Raw genomic sequence first — 14,321 nt, 5'->3', positions numbered from 1 at the left:
TTCTTTCTCTAATTAATTATTTTGCAGGGCTGAGAATCAAGGCCTTCTGCATGCAAGGCAAGAGCTCCATCATGAGCTACAGCTCCGGGCCCCTCTTTCTACAGATGAAACTTTGCAGGGGGTGGAACCCAGAAGTCTTTGCTCTGAAGTAAGCATGGTCTTTTGTTCTGCAGTTGGTCCCAGCTCCCCACTAATAAAGATAAACCAGTGTGGGGATCCTAGCCAAGGCTACCTCTGCCAGCTACCACACCCAGCCTTAAATTGGGATGAGGTAGAGCAGGGAGAAAAATACTAAGAGGGTGGTGGTCACCATGGCTTGTACGGTGCAGAGCTGGCATCTTAGCTATGATTTGACATGTTCTGACAGCTGACGTTTTCATAACCAATCCTGACACATATACTAAAAGTTATGGTGAGTAATTTATCCTCTCAGCTAAACCTAACTGAGCCCCCCATCTGTCCAGGAATATATGCGGAATGCTTGACAAGGAAGTTGTTTTTGTTTGCTCCATACATAACAGCAGCCTGTGGTGGGTACCACTCTTATTGGCTCTCCAAATAGTTAACTCTGAACCATCTACATATCCATCCATCCATCCATCCATCCTCCTGATCTTTCCTCCCTCTTCCTTCCCTCCTCCCTTCCCTTCCTCATTCCTCACCTACCCATCTACATTTCCTTCCTTCCTTCCTTCCTTCCTTCCTTCCTTCCTTCCTTCCTTCCTTCCTTCCTTCCTTCTTTCCTTCCTTCCATCTATCCATCCTTCCATCCATTCCTCCATCCATCCTCCCGATCTTTCCTCCCTCTTCCTTCCCTACCCCCTTCCCTTCCTCCTAATCTTTTCCCCTTTATCTCCTCTCCATCTACTCAGAAACTCAATTACCAGGATGGAGCCTTTCTATGTTCCATGCCATGACTATGAAGACAGCTGCTTTGGCTATGCCCACTGCACAAGAGTAGTTAGATCAGCATCAGGGAGGACACACAATTTCCCACCCCGGCACCCTAATCATCTCCTGGTCAGGCAGTTGCAGGCCACAATATTTCATCTGGCTCAGGATGAGAGGGAGATGATGTTTCGTTCTCCCAGGAACACTGGGATAACTGGGGGCTTGACAAAAGCAGACTTTATTTTTTTGGAGTAATTTCAGGTTCACAGTAAGGCTATATGGAAGGCAGAGCGATTTCCCAGAGACCCCCCTGCCCTTACATACAAACAGCCTCCCACAGTCTCAGCAGTCCCGCAGTGGAGTGGTACGTTTGTTGCAGTGGATGAACCCACACTGACACCTTGTTATCGCCTGTAGTCCAGAGGTGACTGGGGCTGGGTGATGCCAGCCTGAGTGCTTTCACAGAGCTTCCGACCAACTGCACCAAGACGTAAGCCCAGCCTGGCCTGACTCCCAAGGGTACGACACGTGCCTCATGGCCGTGGTGCTCAGTGGCTGGAACATTACTGTTCAGGCCAGGGAAAAACAGTTGGGTAAACAGTGACCATCTCACAATATCCAAAGGGCTATCCTAGGAGGCAGGCTGAGTTATTCTGTGTGCCCAGATCCATGAGTGAGACTTGGGGAGGGAATTTTTTTTTTCTGCTGGTCAGACAGCCCCTAGAAGGCCGGGTTACCCATGAGCTAATCAACTACCCATCAACAGATGCATCGGGATGCTTAGGAATAGCCCTGCCTTGGGAGAGGTCAGCCTGTGTGATCTAAAGTTCCCTTGACTATCACTTTGACAAATTCAATTCTACTGAGCACTAACTGTATGTCCCTCTTGACTTAGTGCTGGGGATGAGGAAGGTGCTCTCTTCCTCTGCTGGGACTACCGTCAAGTGAGGAAGGCAGCTTGTGTGGCTCCATTACTTGTTGCTCCTTGACTTGTAGGCTGTAGGTTTCTCCTGAGGCTGAGGGTCCCAAGGATGTTGCAAAATGCAGAGGAGCTATGTGCCAGCTAGTTTTATGTCAACTTGACATAAACTAGAGTCATTTGGGAAGAAGAAACCTCAGTTGAGAAAATGCTCCCATCAGACTGACCTGTGGGCAATCCTGTGGTGCGTTTTCTTACTTAGTGTCTGATGTGGGAGGGCTGGCCTACTGTGGGTACTTACTTCACCCATGGCAGGTGGCCCTGGGACATTCAGAAAGCAGGTGGAGCGAGACTTGGGGAAGAAGTTGGTAAGTAGCACTCCCCTACGGCTTCTGCTCCAGTTCCTGCCTCCAGGCTCCTGCCTGAGCTCCTGCCCTGACTTCCTCAGATGATGAGCTATGATGCCGAAGTGGAAGTGAAATAAACCCTGTCTTCCCTAAGTTGCTTTTGGGCATGGTGTTTGACCACAGCAACAGAAATCCCAACTAAGACAAGCTAGACTCTTCCGTTGAGAAGAAATTAGGCATGAGGAGGTCAGGGAACTTGCAGGGCTCTGAATCAGCCATCCTTTAGACATTTTCATTCACTGGGTAATACAGTCCTTCTCGGGACATGTGGGGCCAGTCTTCAGACAGGGAAAAGGGCTTAAAGGGTATAAGCATGGCCACCTTTCCTATCAAGGGAACTCAGCTTCCTTCTTGAAGCACATTCGCTTCTTTCAGCACCATGGACCAAAAGTCTTCATTCACAGAGGGTCTGTGGAACCTCCCTTCTCATCTGGAAGACTCCTAGAGCTCCCACATCTGGGAGCAGTGTGGCAGCAGAACACCTGCTCAGTTATTGCTATCTCCTGGCCCCCTACTTACCTCCAGGTGGTGGCCTCTGTGACAGGCATCATCATCAGGACATCGTGCTTTGAAGGGTAAGGATGAGGGCGGCTAATAATGATGATAATGACATAGTCGTTACCTAAGTCCTACGCACACTGTCTTGCCATCATCCGACTACTCCTCCACTTTGCTGTTCCAGATACCACACTTGTTATGTGCCAATAGGTCTCTCTCTCTCTTCCTCTCTTCTTAGAGTGTTGCTTTCTATCCAAGGCTTGTATTGAACTCACAATCCTACCCCAGCTTCCTGAGTTCTGGGATTACATGCATGCATTGCCATGCTTAGTCATGCTCCATCTCAGGACCTGCTTTTTCTTCATCACTGACACCTGAGGATGCTCCCAGCTTCATGTTGGAGGCTTGAATCTGACTGTCTTTTAGACTGTCCCAGGTGGTTTACTAAAAGCTCCCAAACTCCAGAGGTTCTGCCTATACCTGCCTGGGGCAAGGCTTAGTGTTTTAAAACCTCAGCTGTGGCTGGATGTGGAGGTGCATGCTGCCTTTAATCCTAGCACTTGGGAGGCAGAGGCAGGTGGATCTTTGTGAGTTTGAGGCCAGCCTGGTCTACAAAGTGAGTTCCAGGATAGCCAGGGCTACACAGAGAAACCCTATCTCAAAAACAAAACAAAACCATAAAATCCAAACCCAAACCAAACCAAACAACTGTGATGGCTATTCTTTTCTTTTCTTTCTTTTTTTTTTTTTTGGTTTTTCGAGACAGGGTTTCCCTGTAGTTTCTAGAGCCTGTCCTGGAACTAGCTCTTGTAGACCAGGCTGGCCTCGAACTCAGAGATCCGCCTGCCTCTGCCTCCCGAGTGCTGGGATTAAAGGCGTGCGCCACCACCGCCCGGCTGTGATGGCTATTCTCGACTGTCAACTTGATACAATTTAGAATCACTATGGAAACAAATGTCTGTGAGGGATTATTTAGATTAGGTTAGTTGAGCTGGGAGGGTCCATCCTAAATGTGGGTACCACCATTCCCTGGGCTCTGGTGGCAGACTGAAGGAAAGAAGAGAAAAGGAACATAAATGTTCACTCCTCTCTACTTCCTAACTGTGGACCTTCCTGATGCCGGGACATCACCCAGATGAAACACACTGTCAAAGAGTGAGTAACCAGGATCCAAATAAACCCTTCCTTCCTTCCTTAAGTCGCTTTGGTCAGCTATTTTGTCATAGCAACAAGGCAAGTAATTAACACGTAGGGTGATTCTGGATTAAGTACTCTGTGCTCAGCGGCACTTGTGTACATAGATGGTGCTGTTGTGTTGGCTCTCAAGGCAGATTGTGCTAGTCTTAGCCTGGAGTCCAGGGTGAACAGAATATGATAAGGCCAGAGAAGGTGCAGAGTATGGGGTGTGAAGTGTGTGTGTGTGTGTGTGTGTGTGTGTGTCTGTGCCTGGGGAGGAGTGGTTGTCAGAGGGGGAAAGAGAGGGAACAATGCCTCTGACAGTCATCTAAGAGTTGGTGGCACAGATGAGGAGTGACAGAGCAGTCCCCAGAAGACCAGGACTTGGTGGTCATCATCAAGTGTATCAACCAGGGGGAGAGACTAGGGCTTGAGGACCACAGAGGTTAGTGTCAAGGTCAAGCCTGAAGACTGTACCAAGGTGTTTCCAGAAGTGGAGTCCAGCCAGTGCTTATTCCAGCCATCAGAAGCCTTCCTCCATCCACTGTGCCACCATCCACGTCCCTGCCATTGTTTTAAACCAGCTGTTGGCATCTTTCCAAGGAAGTCTTCCTCTAATATGATTGGCAGCTCTACTCGGTACTCAACGTAGCTCCTGCGTGCCTACCTTATGCTCCACTGGGGTCTTGTATTGATCTTCGGTCAATGGAAATTTGTTCTAGATCTGTTTTCCTGTCCCCTCAGTTTCTTGACACCCCTCTTCACACTCCCCACTCTCAGAGGTGGCCCTGCTCAACATGAGCAAGCTCAGAATACATTTACTGGGGTGCGGCTGGGTTCCTAGTTTCCACTCTAGACTTCAGACCTCTGCATACAGAGTGAGAGGGTTGGACTGGCATGATCACTTTGGAACAAATAATGTCTGAAGTCTGTGTACTTGTGACCCTAATATCTGCAGAACCCCTATGTATTCTTCAAGGTCAAGGCAGAGGTCGTGTCACCCCCTTTCAAACAAAGCTAGCAATACCCATCCTGTGCTGCTACAGCTTTGCTCTGCCTCAGCTCTTGGTCAGGAGGCCAATGTCTAATTCAGAATCTAGAGTCCTTGGTGTTCTGAATTCTTGGAGTGGCCATAATCACAGACTAGCACAGTGGCCTGGCCTCCAGTGACCCAAACTGTGATTTAGGTGAAAGAATATGTGACCAAATATATGAATCCTGAACATCGAGTTTATTCCCTTAGTCACCTGCCGCGAGAGATTTGCTCGGAGAATGGTTTCTAGAGAACAGGGTACCAGCTGGGAGTAGGCAATGGTGGCATGCAGGAGGCAGATGGCCCTACTTGGGCAGGAACTGGTTCAGGATACCCACCCAGCCTTGGGTTCCCTACTCTGGCCAAGGGTTTGGGTTTGGACAAAAGGAGGAGCCATGGCCTAACTAGCAGGAATTTTCTCCCAAGCCTAACTCAACTAGGAAGTGAGTGTGGACGCTAGCTAGTATCCTCAGAGTTGGGTATCCAGCCTCAGGCCTAGGGAAAGTGTGGGTCTGGCTTCTCCAGCGCAAAGCTCCGCCCATAGAGGCTGTGCCTGAGACTAATTGGCTTGCCCTCCTTCCTCGAAGCCGGAGAAAGTCTTGGCTAATTTGCCGGAACGCTCTAGTTAAATGCCAATTAGGATGTTCTGTCCACTGCTCTCTTCCAATATATTAATAATGTAATTAAGCATTTATTGCTCGCACAAATTAAAAATTAACTTAAACAGACAGCCTGAAAAACTGAGGAAATAACCGCTTAGACAACCAATTTGCATCTCATTCGAATATCAACATCTAAACACAGCTCTGTCTGTCTTGGGTGCCTTGGTTTAGCCTTCCAGTGAGGGGCTCAGCCAGCTGCCAACAGCTGCGGGCTCCTCTTCCACGTTGGATTCTGCCTTTCTTAGGGGATCTAATCTTAGGTGTGGAGGAGGTGGCCTTGTTCCCACGTGGACCTGAGGACTTGCTAAGCAGCTGTCTTGGCTTCTATGGTCCCTCCCCCCTCTAGAGCCCGAGGCTCTATGGGGTAGATCTCTCAGTAAAAAGAGATGCCACCAGGGGTGAGTAGGAGGGGGCAGTCCCTGAAGCCCCCGTCCTCCCACCCTCAGGGTTGATTTGTCCTGCATTCCAGCCCAGGAGATGGGAAGCAGATGTTGCTGGCATGGGGAGGTGAAGAGAATGGAAGAACAAGAAGAGCCCCCCAACAAGCCCCCTGGGAGGGAAGGGTTAAGGCTGGGACCAGGGAGAGTTGTTGGGGGACAGGGCGGCAATACATCCTCAGAATAGAGGGAAGGATAGAGTCGCCCCGCCCCCATCTCCGGGGATCTGTCTAACACAGCAGGTGCTCCACTGCGTGTTTTCTTCTCCTCAGAGCCACAGGGGACCTGGCAGGGAGGAACAGGATTCGAAGGAAGTGGGCAAGAGGGCACCAGCCCGGGAGAGGGGTGGTGACTGAGGCAAGAGCTCTGGAACAGCGGCTGCCTGTGGCTCGAGCCAGAGCACGCGGTCCTCAGCTGTGTCCTTCTGTCATCCCTTTCCTGACCCCCCACCCCCACCCCGCCTGGGCCCTGCCCAGCAGACGCCAACCATCCCCCTGTGCCCTACTGCTATGCTCAGCTCATATCTCCTCACTGCAGGATGGTGCCATTGCAGCCTACCGGCGCTCAACCAGAGATGCCGGCAAGGTGGCTGGTGGGGCACCTCAATGAACCAGGTGTTCTGGTTATCTATAGTGTTCCTGCATCCTCTCTGCTGTCCGGCTGTCTTCTCTAGCTTTGCCCAAACCCTTTCAGTGACAGGATGCAAATGGACTTGTTTTTAAACACTTTATTTATAAAAAAGTACATTTTTTTCTCAGTACATTTTCAACCCATCTTTTTTTTTTAATACAAGTAAAAGGGGGTGGGACACCCCCCCCCAGGTCAGAACCAGGAGAATCTGCTGGGCTGTCCCCCAGGACCAAAGAGGAAAACGGTGACAAAGAAATCGAAGCAAAGGAAGCTGGCCACACTCAGCGGCGGTAAGGGTGGCAGCTTCTCCTGGATTTTGTTTCCATTGGTTAACATAAAAACAAAACTCACCCCCGCCCCCTCCCAAGCCCGTTCCTCACAGCCAGGGTCAGAAAGCAGCATCGGGGAGACTGGATTCCTCACCTCTGGGTGCCTCTGACCCAGGCCAGCTTGAGCCACCTGCCCTCACTAGGAGAGGGTGTTTCAGTTGGCAGTCAGGCTTGGGGAAGTCTCTACCTGGACCCCCAGAGGCCTGGGAGCACCCCCCCTCCTCCCAGTAAAGGGAATGCAGTGTCTGCTGGGCTCAGGGCGGCCCCACCCACCTGACATGAGTCCTGATTCTCCCACCTCAAGGGCAGCAGAAAAGTTATTGCACCAGTGACTGGGGCACAGAGGGCACCTTCCCAGGGCTGGGTCCCCGTCCACTGTCTCGGGCCTGAGCATTCACAAGGGCTTCTCGTTCCTCATGTGTGTACTTGTGCACACACGTGCCTGTGCTTGGTCTATGAAAGGCGGGTGCCAGTGTGCTGGGCATGTGTCCACTGATGTGTGCTGCTGTTCTTTTCAGGGCCTTCCGGTAAATGAGACTCAGAATATCAAAATCTGCAGGGAAACAGGAGTCCAGGGGCAGCAGAGGGAGGGCAATGAGAGATGACAACTGGAGAGGCCTTGGCACAGTTAACACACCAAGTTTATCCTCTGTGCAGCAAGGCAGATGCTCAGCTTGGGTTGGGGCCACGAAGGTGAAGCAGAATGCCCTCTGCTCTGCTGCACTGGGCCTTCCACGGTCACCTGGACGTCGCCACTGTCCCACAACAAACAGCGCCAAGAAAGTCCCTGCTCCTTAGGCCCAGCAACTGACGCCTGCCTCATTTCCTCTCTTAACCCAGGTAGCAGCTGCCTGGTAGCAGCACCACAGCTGGGATCCAGGATCCTGCTGCAGAGACCCCGTAAATTGTGCTTTGCTTGGGGGAAAGGCGTGCAGGTGTCTTAAGGGGAGCTTAGGTGCTTTGTCCGGGCCCAGGGCCTCCTCAGTCCGTCACGAAATAAGGAATAAGGGGGTGACAGTGGAAGGTTCGAGAGGTGCAGCAGGGTGAGTCTTTTCAGTCTTATGGTTCCATAGGGACAGAAATGCCCCTGTGGGGCAGTCAAGGTTCTGCCTCCTGCCTCGGGAGTAAGGGGACCAAGCAGAGGGGCTAGAATTGGCATGAGGAGGAGAGAGGCGCTGTGACATGGGAGGGTCACTAATACTGCTGGGAGAAGCAGCCCAGCTCCTCCACCTTCCTCTGCCCTGTGGCTAGAAAGGCCCTAGAAGTTTCTTTCCCAAACTCCGCCCCATCCAGTGTCCCCAATGCCAAGAGGGGAGAGCCGCCACAGGGCTGGCATGGCTTCAGACTTCTGCTACGTGGCTACTGGGCGGCCTGGGCTGGGACTAGGGCAGTGAAGGCCTGGCGAAATGGCCCCAGCTGGTGGGCTGAGGGGTGCCAGAGATGGCGCTTGGACTGAGAATTCAATAGCAGCACCAGGGAGGGGGGTGGGGCGAGGGCTGGGGCTCCCTTAGGAAGCCTATGGCAGGGTGGGTCAGTGCCCGTGGGGCACAGAATGCTCTGCCTCCCTCTCCCCAACACCTGCTATCCCTCAGAGTGTCACCTTGGGCCAAGTTAGTTGAGACCCTAGCAGGCAGGCCCTAGGGCTCTCACAGCCCACTTTGCCTACCCCAGGGCATAGGCATGCCCATTTAGAATGTGGGGAATTTGGGGCACAGATGGAGAAACTGAGGCACTTTGAGCTTGGGGACAGTGAGCTGGGAGGGCCTTTCTCCATGCACTCAAGGGAGGGCCCTTCATTGTCCACCTCACCTCAGAATGGCACTGGTAGAAACTGAGCAGGAGTCAGACTGTGGACAAGCAGCAGGTTCCTGGGTGCTCCTGCACTTTCCTTGAGACCTGTGACATCTATGCTGGCCTTCCTGTATGAGACGTTAGCAGTCCCCTGCAGTCTACCAGATTGTGTTTGCGGAGCTTCCATGTAGACGCCCTCGCCATATAAATACTTCTTTGCCTCAAATTCCTTCCTGGGATCCCAGCCCTGACTTCCCAGAAGAAGTCAGTGCTGCTAGCACTTGACAGATAAAGAGAAATCCGAGAAACGTGCACAGTGCTCACCGTTGGAAAGGTCGGAGCTACACTGAAATCTTAAAGCAGCAGGAGCCGGGTGGTTCATCCTCCCTGTCTCTGGATGCTTCTGTGGACTGATCCCTCCCTGAGCAGAGGAGGGTGGGGCCTGGGGCAGTGTTTAGCCTGGGCAGGGCGTGAGAGCACTGGGGGAGACCCAGTGGTGTGTGTGCATGTGTTGGAGGAGGCATACAGGGACTGTGAGTAGAGTCCAGCTGGGGTTACCTACTCTGTAGAGAACAGACTGGGAGTAAAGGAGAGCGGTATATGACAGCTAGGCCAACCTCATTTTGTAGGCCAGCAGAACAGAGAAAGCATAAAGCCACTCTTACCAGGAAAACACAGTGCCCAGGACCCCAGTAGAAACCTCAGCTCCATCATTTCACAGACAAGACTCCCCTGAATACCACAGAGAACGCCCCTATAACCTTTTAGGTGCCCTGGCTGCATCACCAGTTTAGAGTGGGGGGACATTGGGCAAAGGAGCAGCATACGGGGTGAGGTGAGGGTGCTCTTCATCTTGAAGCCCCCCTCTGCCCTCCCTCCCCAATGAAGAGAACACAAACAAATTCCAGTGTTGGGGGGTGGGAGAGGACTGGCTCCCCAAACCCTGGAGGGACGCCCAAGTACACAAGACAAGAACAGGGCTCCCAACACAGAGGGCAGTGGATGGGGTCCTTAAAGGAAAGATACAGCAACACCAAAGTCACAGTCGAACACAACACCGTGGGGAAGGGTGGGAGAGGGCGGAAATAAAAAAACGAAGCCAAGTGGGGTCTGCCCTGAGCTCCCCTGGCTCCCCAGGAGTTTGGGGCTGGTTTAGGGCAGCTGGTCAAGTCTCTGTTGAGCTCCTGGGGCAGTGGACTGTGGGGGTGGGCAGGGGGCGTGCGGGTAGGAGCCAGGGAGAAGTGGGCACAGACAGAGGCTCCGGAAGGTGGGGCTACACATACCACTCCTTCTTGGAAATGAAAGACCCATCGTTCTGAGAAACCATGTTCTCAGCCAAGTCCAGTTGTTCAGGGTCATACTGGTAGCCCAGAGTCCGGTCCCCATAGCCGTCCTGACGGGCCTCTGCTTCATCCACGGTGAAGTAGGGCCGTTTGGCGTCCTCGTCATATTTGGTGTGGGGTCCGCCCACTTTGCGTTCACCCCCTCCACCGCCCTCCTCCTCTTCTTCCTCCTCATAGCTGCTCCCGCCCAGTGGGCCGGCCTTCTTTTCATCATCTGAGTCATCAGGGTACTGCAGGTTCTGTGCCATGGGCGGGTGATGCTGGGGGATTCCTGCCTTGCTGTAGCCATTGCCATATACATGCTTCTTGGTGCTGTAGTCACCCTTGAATGTGTGCCGGCGCCGGCGCAGGGCTACTATGATCCCTCCAACCACAATCAGCACCAGCAGGACACTCCCTGCCACGCCCCCGATGATGGCTGTGGGCACCTGCCCCGAACGCCGCCCATGTTCAGGAGACGGGGTGTAGGGGAATTCTGGGTGAGGAAAAGAAATGGAAGGGACAGAGTCAGTGTCTGCTCTTCGGAAGTCAATAGGGGGTGTAGGGAGGCAGGGGAGGGAAAGGCCCAGGACAGGATGTCCACACCCCGTGTTTGAGCAGTCCTGGTTCCAGAAGTTCCTAGCATCCCACCTCCTTGAGGTCAACGTCAGCTGCAGCACTGGGCGCTAGAATAAGGCAGGCATGAGGAGAGAGGCAGCTAAGGCAGCTAAAGCACCCAGAGCACCCAGCCTTCTATCCTGACCATCCCTGGAGGTAGTGCCAGTCCTGTTCCATTCCATCATGGTGCAGGGGCACATCTGCAGGTACCCAACTGTGTGCCCGTCACCGCCACCACCCTCCAAGGGTGGTCTGCTATTCATTTCTATTCAGTGCAGGAAACAGGGAGGTTAACTTACCCAAGGCCACTTAGCCAATGAGATATAGTATTGCTGCTTTTTTGGTTGTTTTGAAAAATAAACCCTGTGCACATGTCACCAGTGTCCCTTTGCCTGACAGGTAGACATCATTGCCCCAACACCAGAAGTCTAGTAGGTATTCCAGGACTGGTTTCTTTTGCCTTCTGGACATACAGAAAATGGGTTTCCAAATTTGGCTCAATAGATACCCTGTAAGAGCTAGGCATCTGCCAGTGTGCTACAGACCAGGGTTGTGACTCTTGGTAGCAGTCCTGCTCTGCAGAGCAAGGTGGAGATCGGTTGGGGTTGCCAGGCTGGGCTATGGGGTTGAGACACCAAAGGGACAGATGGTTAGCACAAAGTAAGGACAGGCAGAACGGGGCTGTGGAGGCCCACATGTGTATTACAGACCAGGGACATACACATGTATGAGCATGTTTAATGGCCCACAGGCCGGGCCAGGCACAACACATGTGTGCACAAAGATATGCAGATAATAAGGACAGACTGAGCCAGGCACAATCACTCATATTTGTAATTTCAGGATCTGAGAAACAAAGGCAGGGGGACTGCTATAAGTTCAAGGCCAGTTTGGGCTATAGAATAAAACTATCTCCAAAAATAAAAAAAAGAAAAGGAAAAATAGAAAAAGAAAAGGAGAAGAAAGGTCAATAATGCGGGCAGAGTAGAAAGAAAAAGATAATAAAGGTGGGGGAAAAGACTAAGAGTCTGGAAGGAAGAGACGGTGGGTGGGTGACTTTTTTTGACAACCCTGTGGTCTCTTTTTTTCTCCTTTGTCTTCCAGGCCTGGGAGGTGGATGGGAGAAGGCTAAGGGAGGCCACGCCAGGCCAGAGGCCAAGAGGTCCCAGAGCAAGACACAGGGAGACGGTTCCCAGCACTACCACAGGGTGGCACCGGAGACCATGACTGGCCTTGGTAAGGAGCTGGGGTGTAGACTCAGGGCAAGCTGCTGCCCAGTCCTCTCTCCAGCCTGGCCCAGGAGAGCCAAGGCCAAGGTAGCATGCCTTTCTGGGCCCATGTGTCTGCTCCTGGGAGCCCGCTACAGCCGGCTCACTCCCTAATTCAGCATCACTCACTCCATCGGAATCTTACTCCTCCCATGGGTCCCATGTGAGTGTGTGGGGTGCTGTTGGCTAGCAGGCAGGAGCAGGGCGGAGGTTTGGAATGGGGGAAAGGCTTTCCCGTGGCTCACGGGGGCCGCAAAGAGGGGAAAACACTTGCCTGAGATCACATGGCTGAGTTGTGGCCACCCAGATGCTCCTGAGCCTGGAGCTGGTGGAGAGAAGCACAAGCCTGGGGGACTGGGTCCCCGTTTGTCACCAGTGTAGGTCACAGAGGAGACGGTCCATAAATGTTTACTGATGTCTGTCTTGACTGCCTATCCCTGAAACAGTCTCTGGGAGCAGTCTCAAGTTCCTCTTGGTTTCCTGGGTCCCATCTGCTCACTGCCCTTAGAAAGGAAGCACCTTACACATCTGTACAGAAGCACCTTACACATCTGTACCCTCAGCCTGCCTCCTCCTTCAGTTCTCAGATTGGATCCTCTGCATCTGCCTCCATGTCTTTCTTTGCTTGGTTGGTTTGGAACAAGGCCTCACTAGGCCAGGCTGGCTTTGAACTTGAGATCTTCCTGTTTCGTCCTCTTGAATGTTGAGGTTACAGGCTACCACCACTCCTGGCCCACCCTTACCTGTCTACTTCCTTATTCAGCTAGCAAATATACCCCAAATATCTTTCTCTCTAGTCATGGCATTGCTATGGAACCAAATGACATGCCTGGAGTCTCAGCAGCAAGCAGGCAATAGGGAGCTGGCTGTAAAGTGCTCAGGAGTGTAGGAGAAAGAGAACGCTGTTGGCATGCACCTAGAAAAGGCTTCTTGGAGGCTGGACTTTGACCTGTCTGGAAGGATGGTATGGTCTCAGAGAAGCTAAGATAGTAAGCGAGATGTCCATAAGGAACTTCTCAACTGTGCCCCTAGCTTGCTGCATCGAGACTCCCTGGGCCCTTGGCTTTCCCTCTTGGGCTTTCTCCAGCTGTCCTAGTGGAGGCTTTGTCTTTGGACCTCTGTCCCCTACTGTCTTTGCTCACGACAGAGCTCATCTCCATTTCATGATTAACTGTGATCCTCTTGATGTCCCAAGCCACTTCAAGTACACAGCTCTCACTCAGCTGCAGAACAGTATCTCTGAAGGTTTCTGGGATACAATTTCCCAAACTGTACCCCAGGAGACCTTGAGCCATTGACTCAGAGCTCAGCAAAAAGCAGTAGGATAAACACTCAGAACCATTGGCTTAGATGACACACGGGAGCCCTTCGCCTTCTCCCACACCCTGGACTTCAGAGACTCAGGGTGGACTAAGTCCCAGCTTCCTGGAGATTGACCCTATCTTCCTGCCCATAGGATCATCCCAGGGAACTAACGTTTAGGGTTATAGAGTTGAGAAACTTCTGGAATCACCAAGTCAAATCCCACCTGCTCCAACAAGACTGTCTGTCCTCCTTCCTCATCCTCTCTATCCACCAGTTCTCCACGGGGCTCCCAGTGCCACCAGCATCTGTCCACTCTGACTCTTCCCTCTATTAAGCCAGTGTTCCTCTCTGGCTTTGGCTGTTTGTAGAAGATTCTCGGGCCTCTCACCTTCACTGAGTCTCTACCCTCTTAGTTGTCCTACTCACAGTGAGCAGATTAATTTCCACTGTGTAGTCATGGGCACTCTCTATCCCAATGACCAGCAGCAACTCCGCATTGCCTGCTGGGCCTTAGAACCTGGCCTCTATCACAGCCTTCACGACTGTCCTCAGCAAAGGCCTGGGTACTAAAGGCTTGGTTGCTAGTTCATGGCACTACTGGGAGGTGTTGGTACCATCAGAGCCTAGTGGGAGGAATTCCGATCATTGGGGGTGTGTCCTTGAAAGAGATATGGGGATCCTGTCCCTTGTCTGTTTGCTTGCTGGCTTCCACAGAATGAATGAGTTCTTCCACCTCAGAGTCTTTCCATGCTGTCTCATCAAAGGCCCTAAAGCCTAGGTCAAACAACCATGGACTTATGGGCTGCAACTTTTGAAACTGTATGCTAGAATTAACCCACTGCCACCACACACACACACTCCACCCCCACTAATACAAGTGTCTCACTACGTAGACCAGGCTGGCCTTGAACTCAGAGATCTGCCAGTATGAACTTTTTCCTCTTTTTAAATTCACTATCTCAGGTATTTTATGACAGTAACGAAAAGCTGATTAACTGGGTGGTGGTGGTGCACACCTTTAATCCCAGCACTTGG

The 14,321-nt window shown here is 52.1% G+C and overlaps 1 protein-coding gene across 1 annotated transcript in view; it reads right to left on the bottom strand.

Annotated features, from left to right (window-relative positions):
- Nucleotides 1-6,735: 6,735 nt before the first annotated feature.
- Nucleotides 6,736-14,321, bottom strand: part of Nectin1 (nectin cell adhesion molecule 1) — a 63,388-nt gene continuing 55,802 nt past the window's right edge. The window contains exon 6 of the mRNA XM_038322325.1: nt 6,736-10,591. Within this exon, the coding sequence (XP_038178253.1) occupies nt 10,047-10,591 (545 nt within the window). The 3' untranslated portion in view covers nt 6,736-10,046. The remainder of the gene's footprint in view (nt 10,592-14,321) is intronic.

Source organism: Arvicola amphibius, chromosome 3 (assembly GCF_903992535.2).
Source record: "Arvicola amphibius chromosome 3, mArvAmp1.2, whole genome shotgun sequence".
Classification (NCBI taxonomy): domain Eukaryota; kingdom Metazoa; phylum Chordata; class Mammalia; order Rodentia; family Cricetidae; genus Arvicola; species Arvicola amphibius.
The sequence above is the reverse complement of the archived record's forward strand: the minus strand, read 5'-3'. Positions and strand labels throughout refer to the sequence as shown.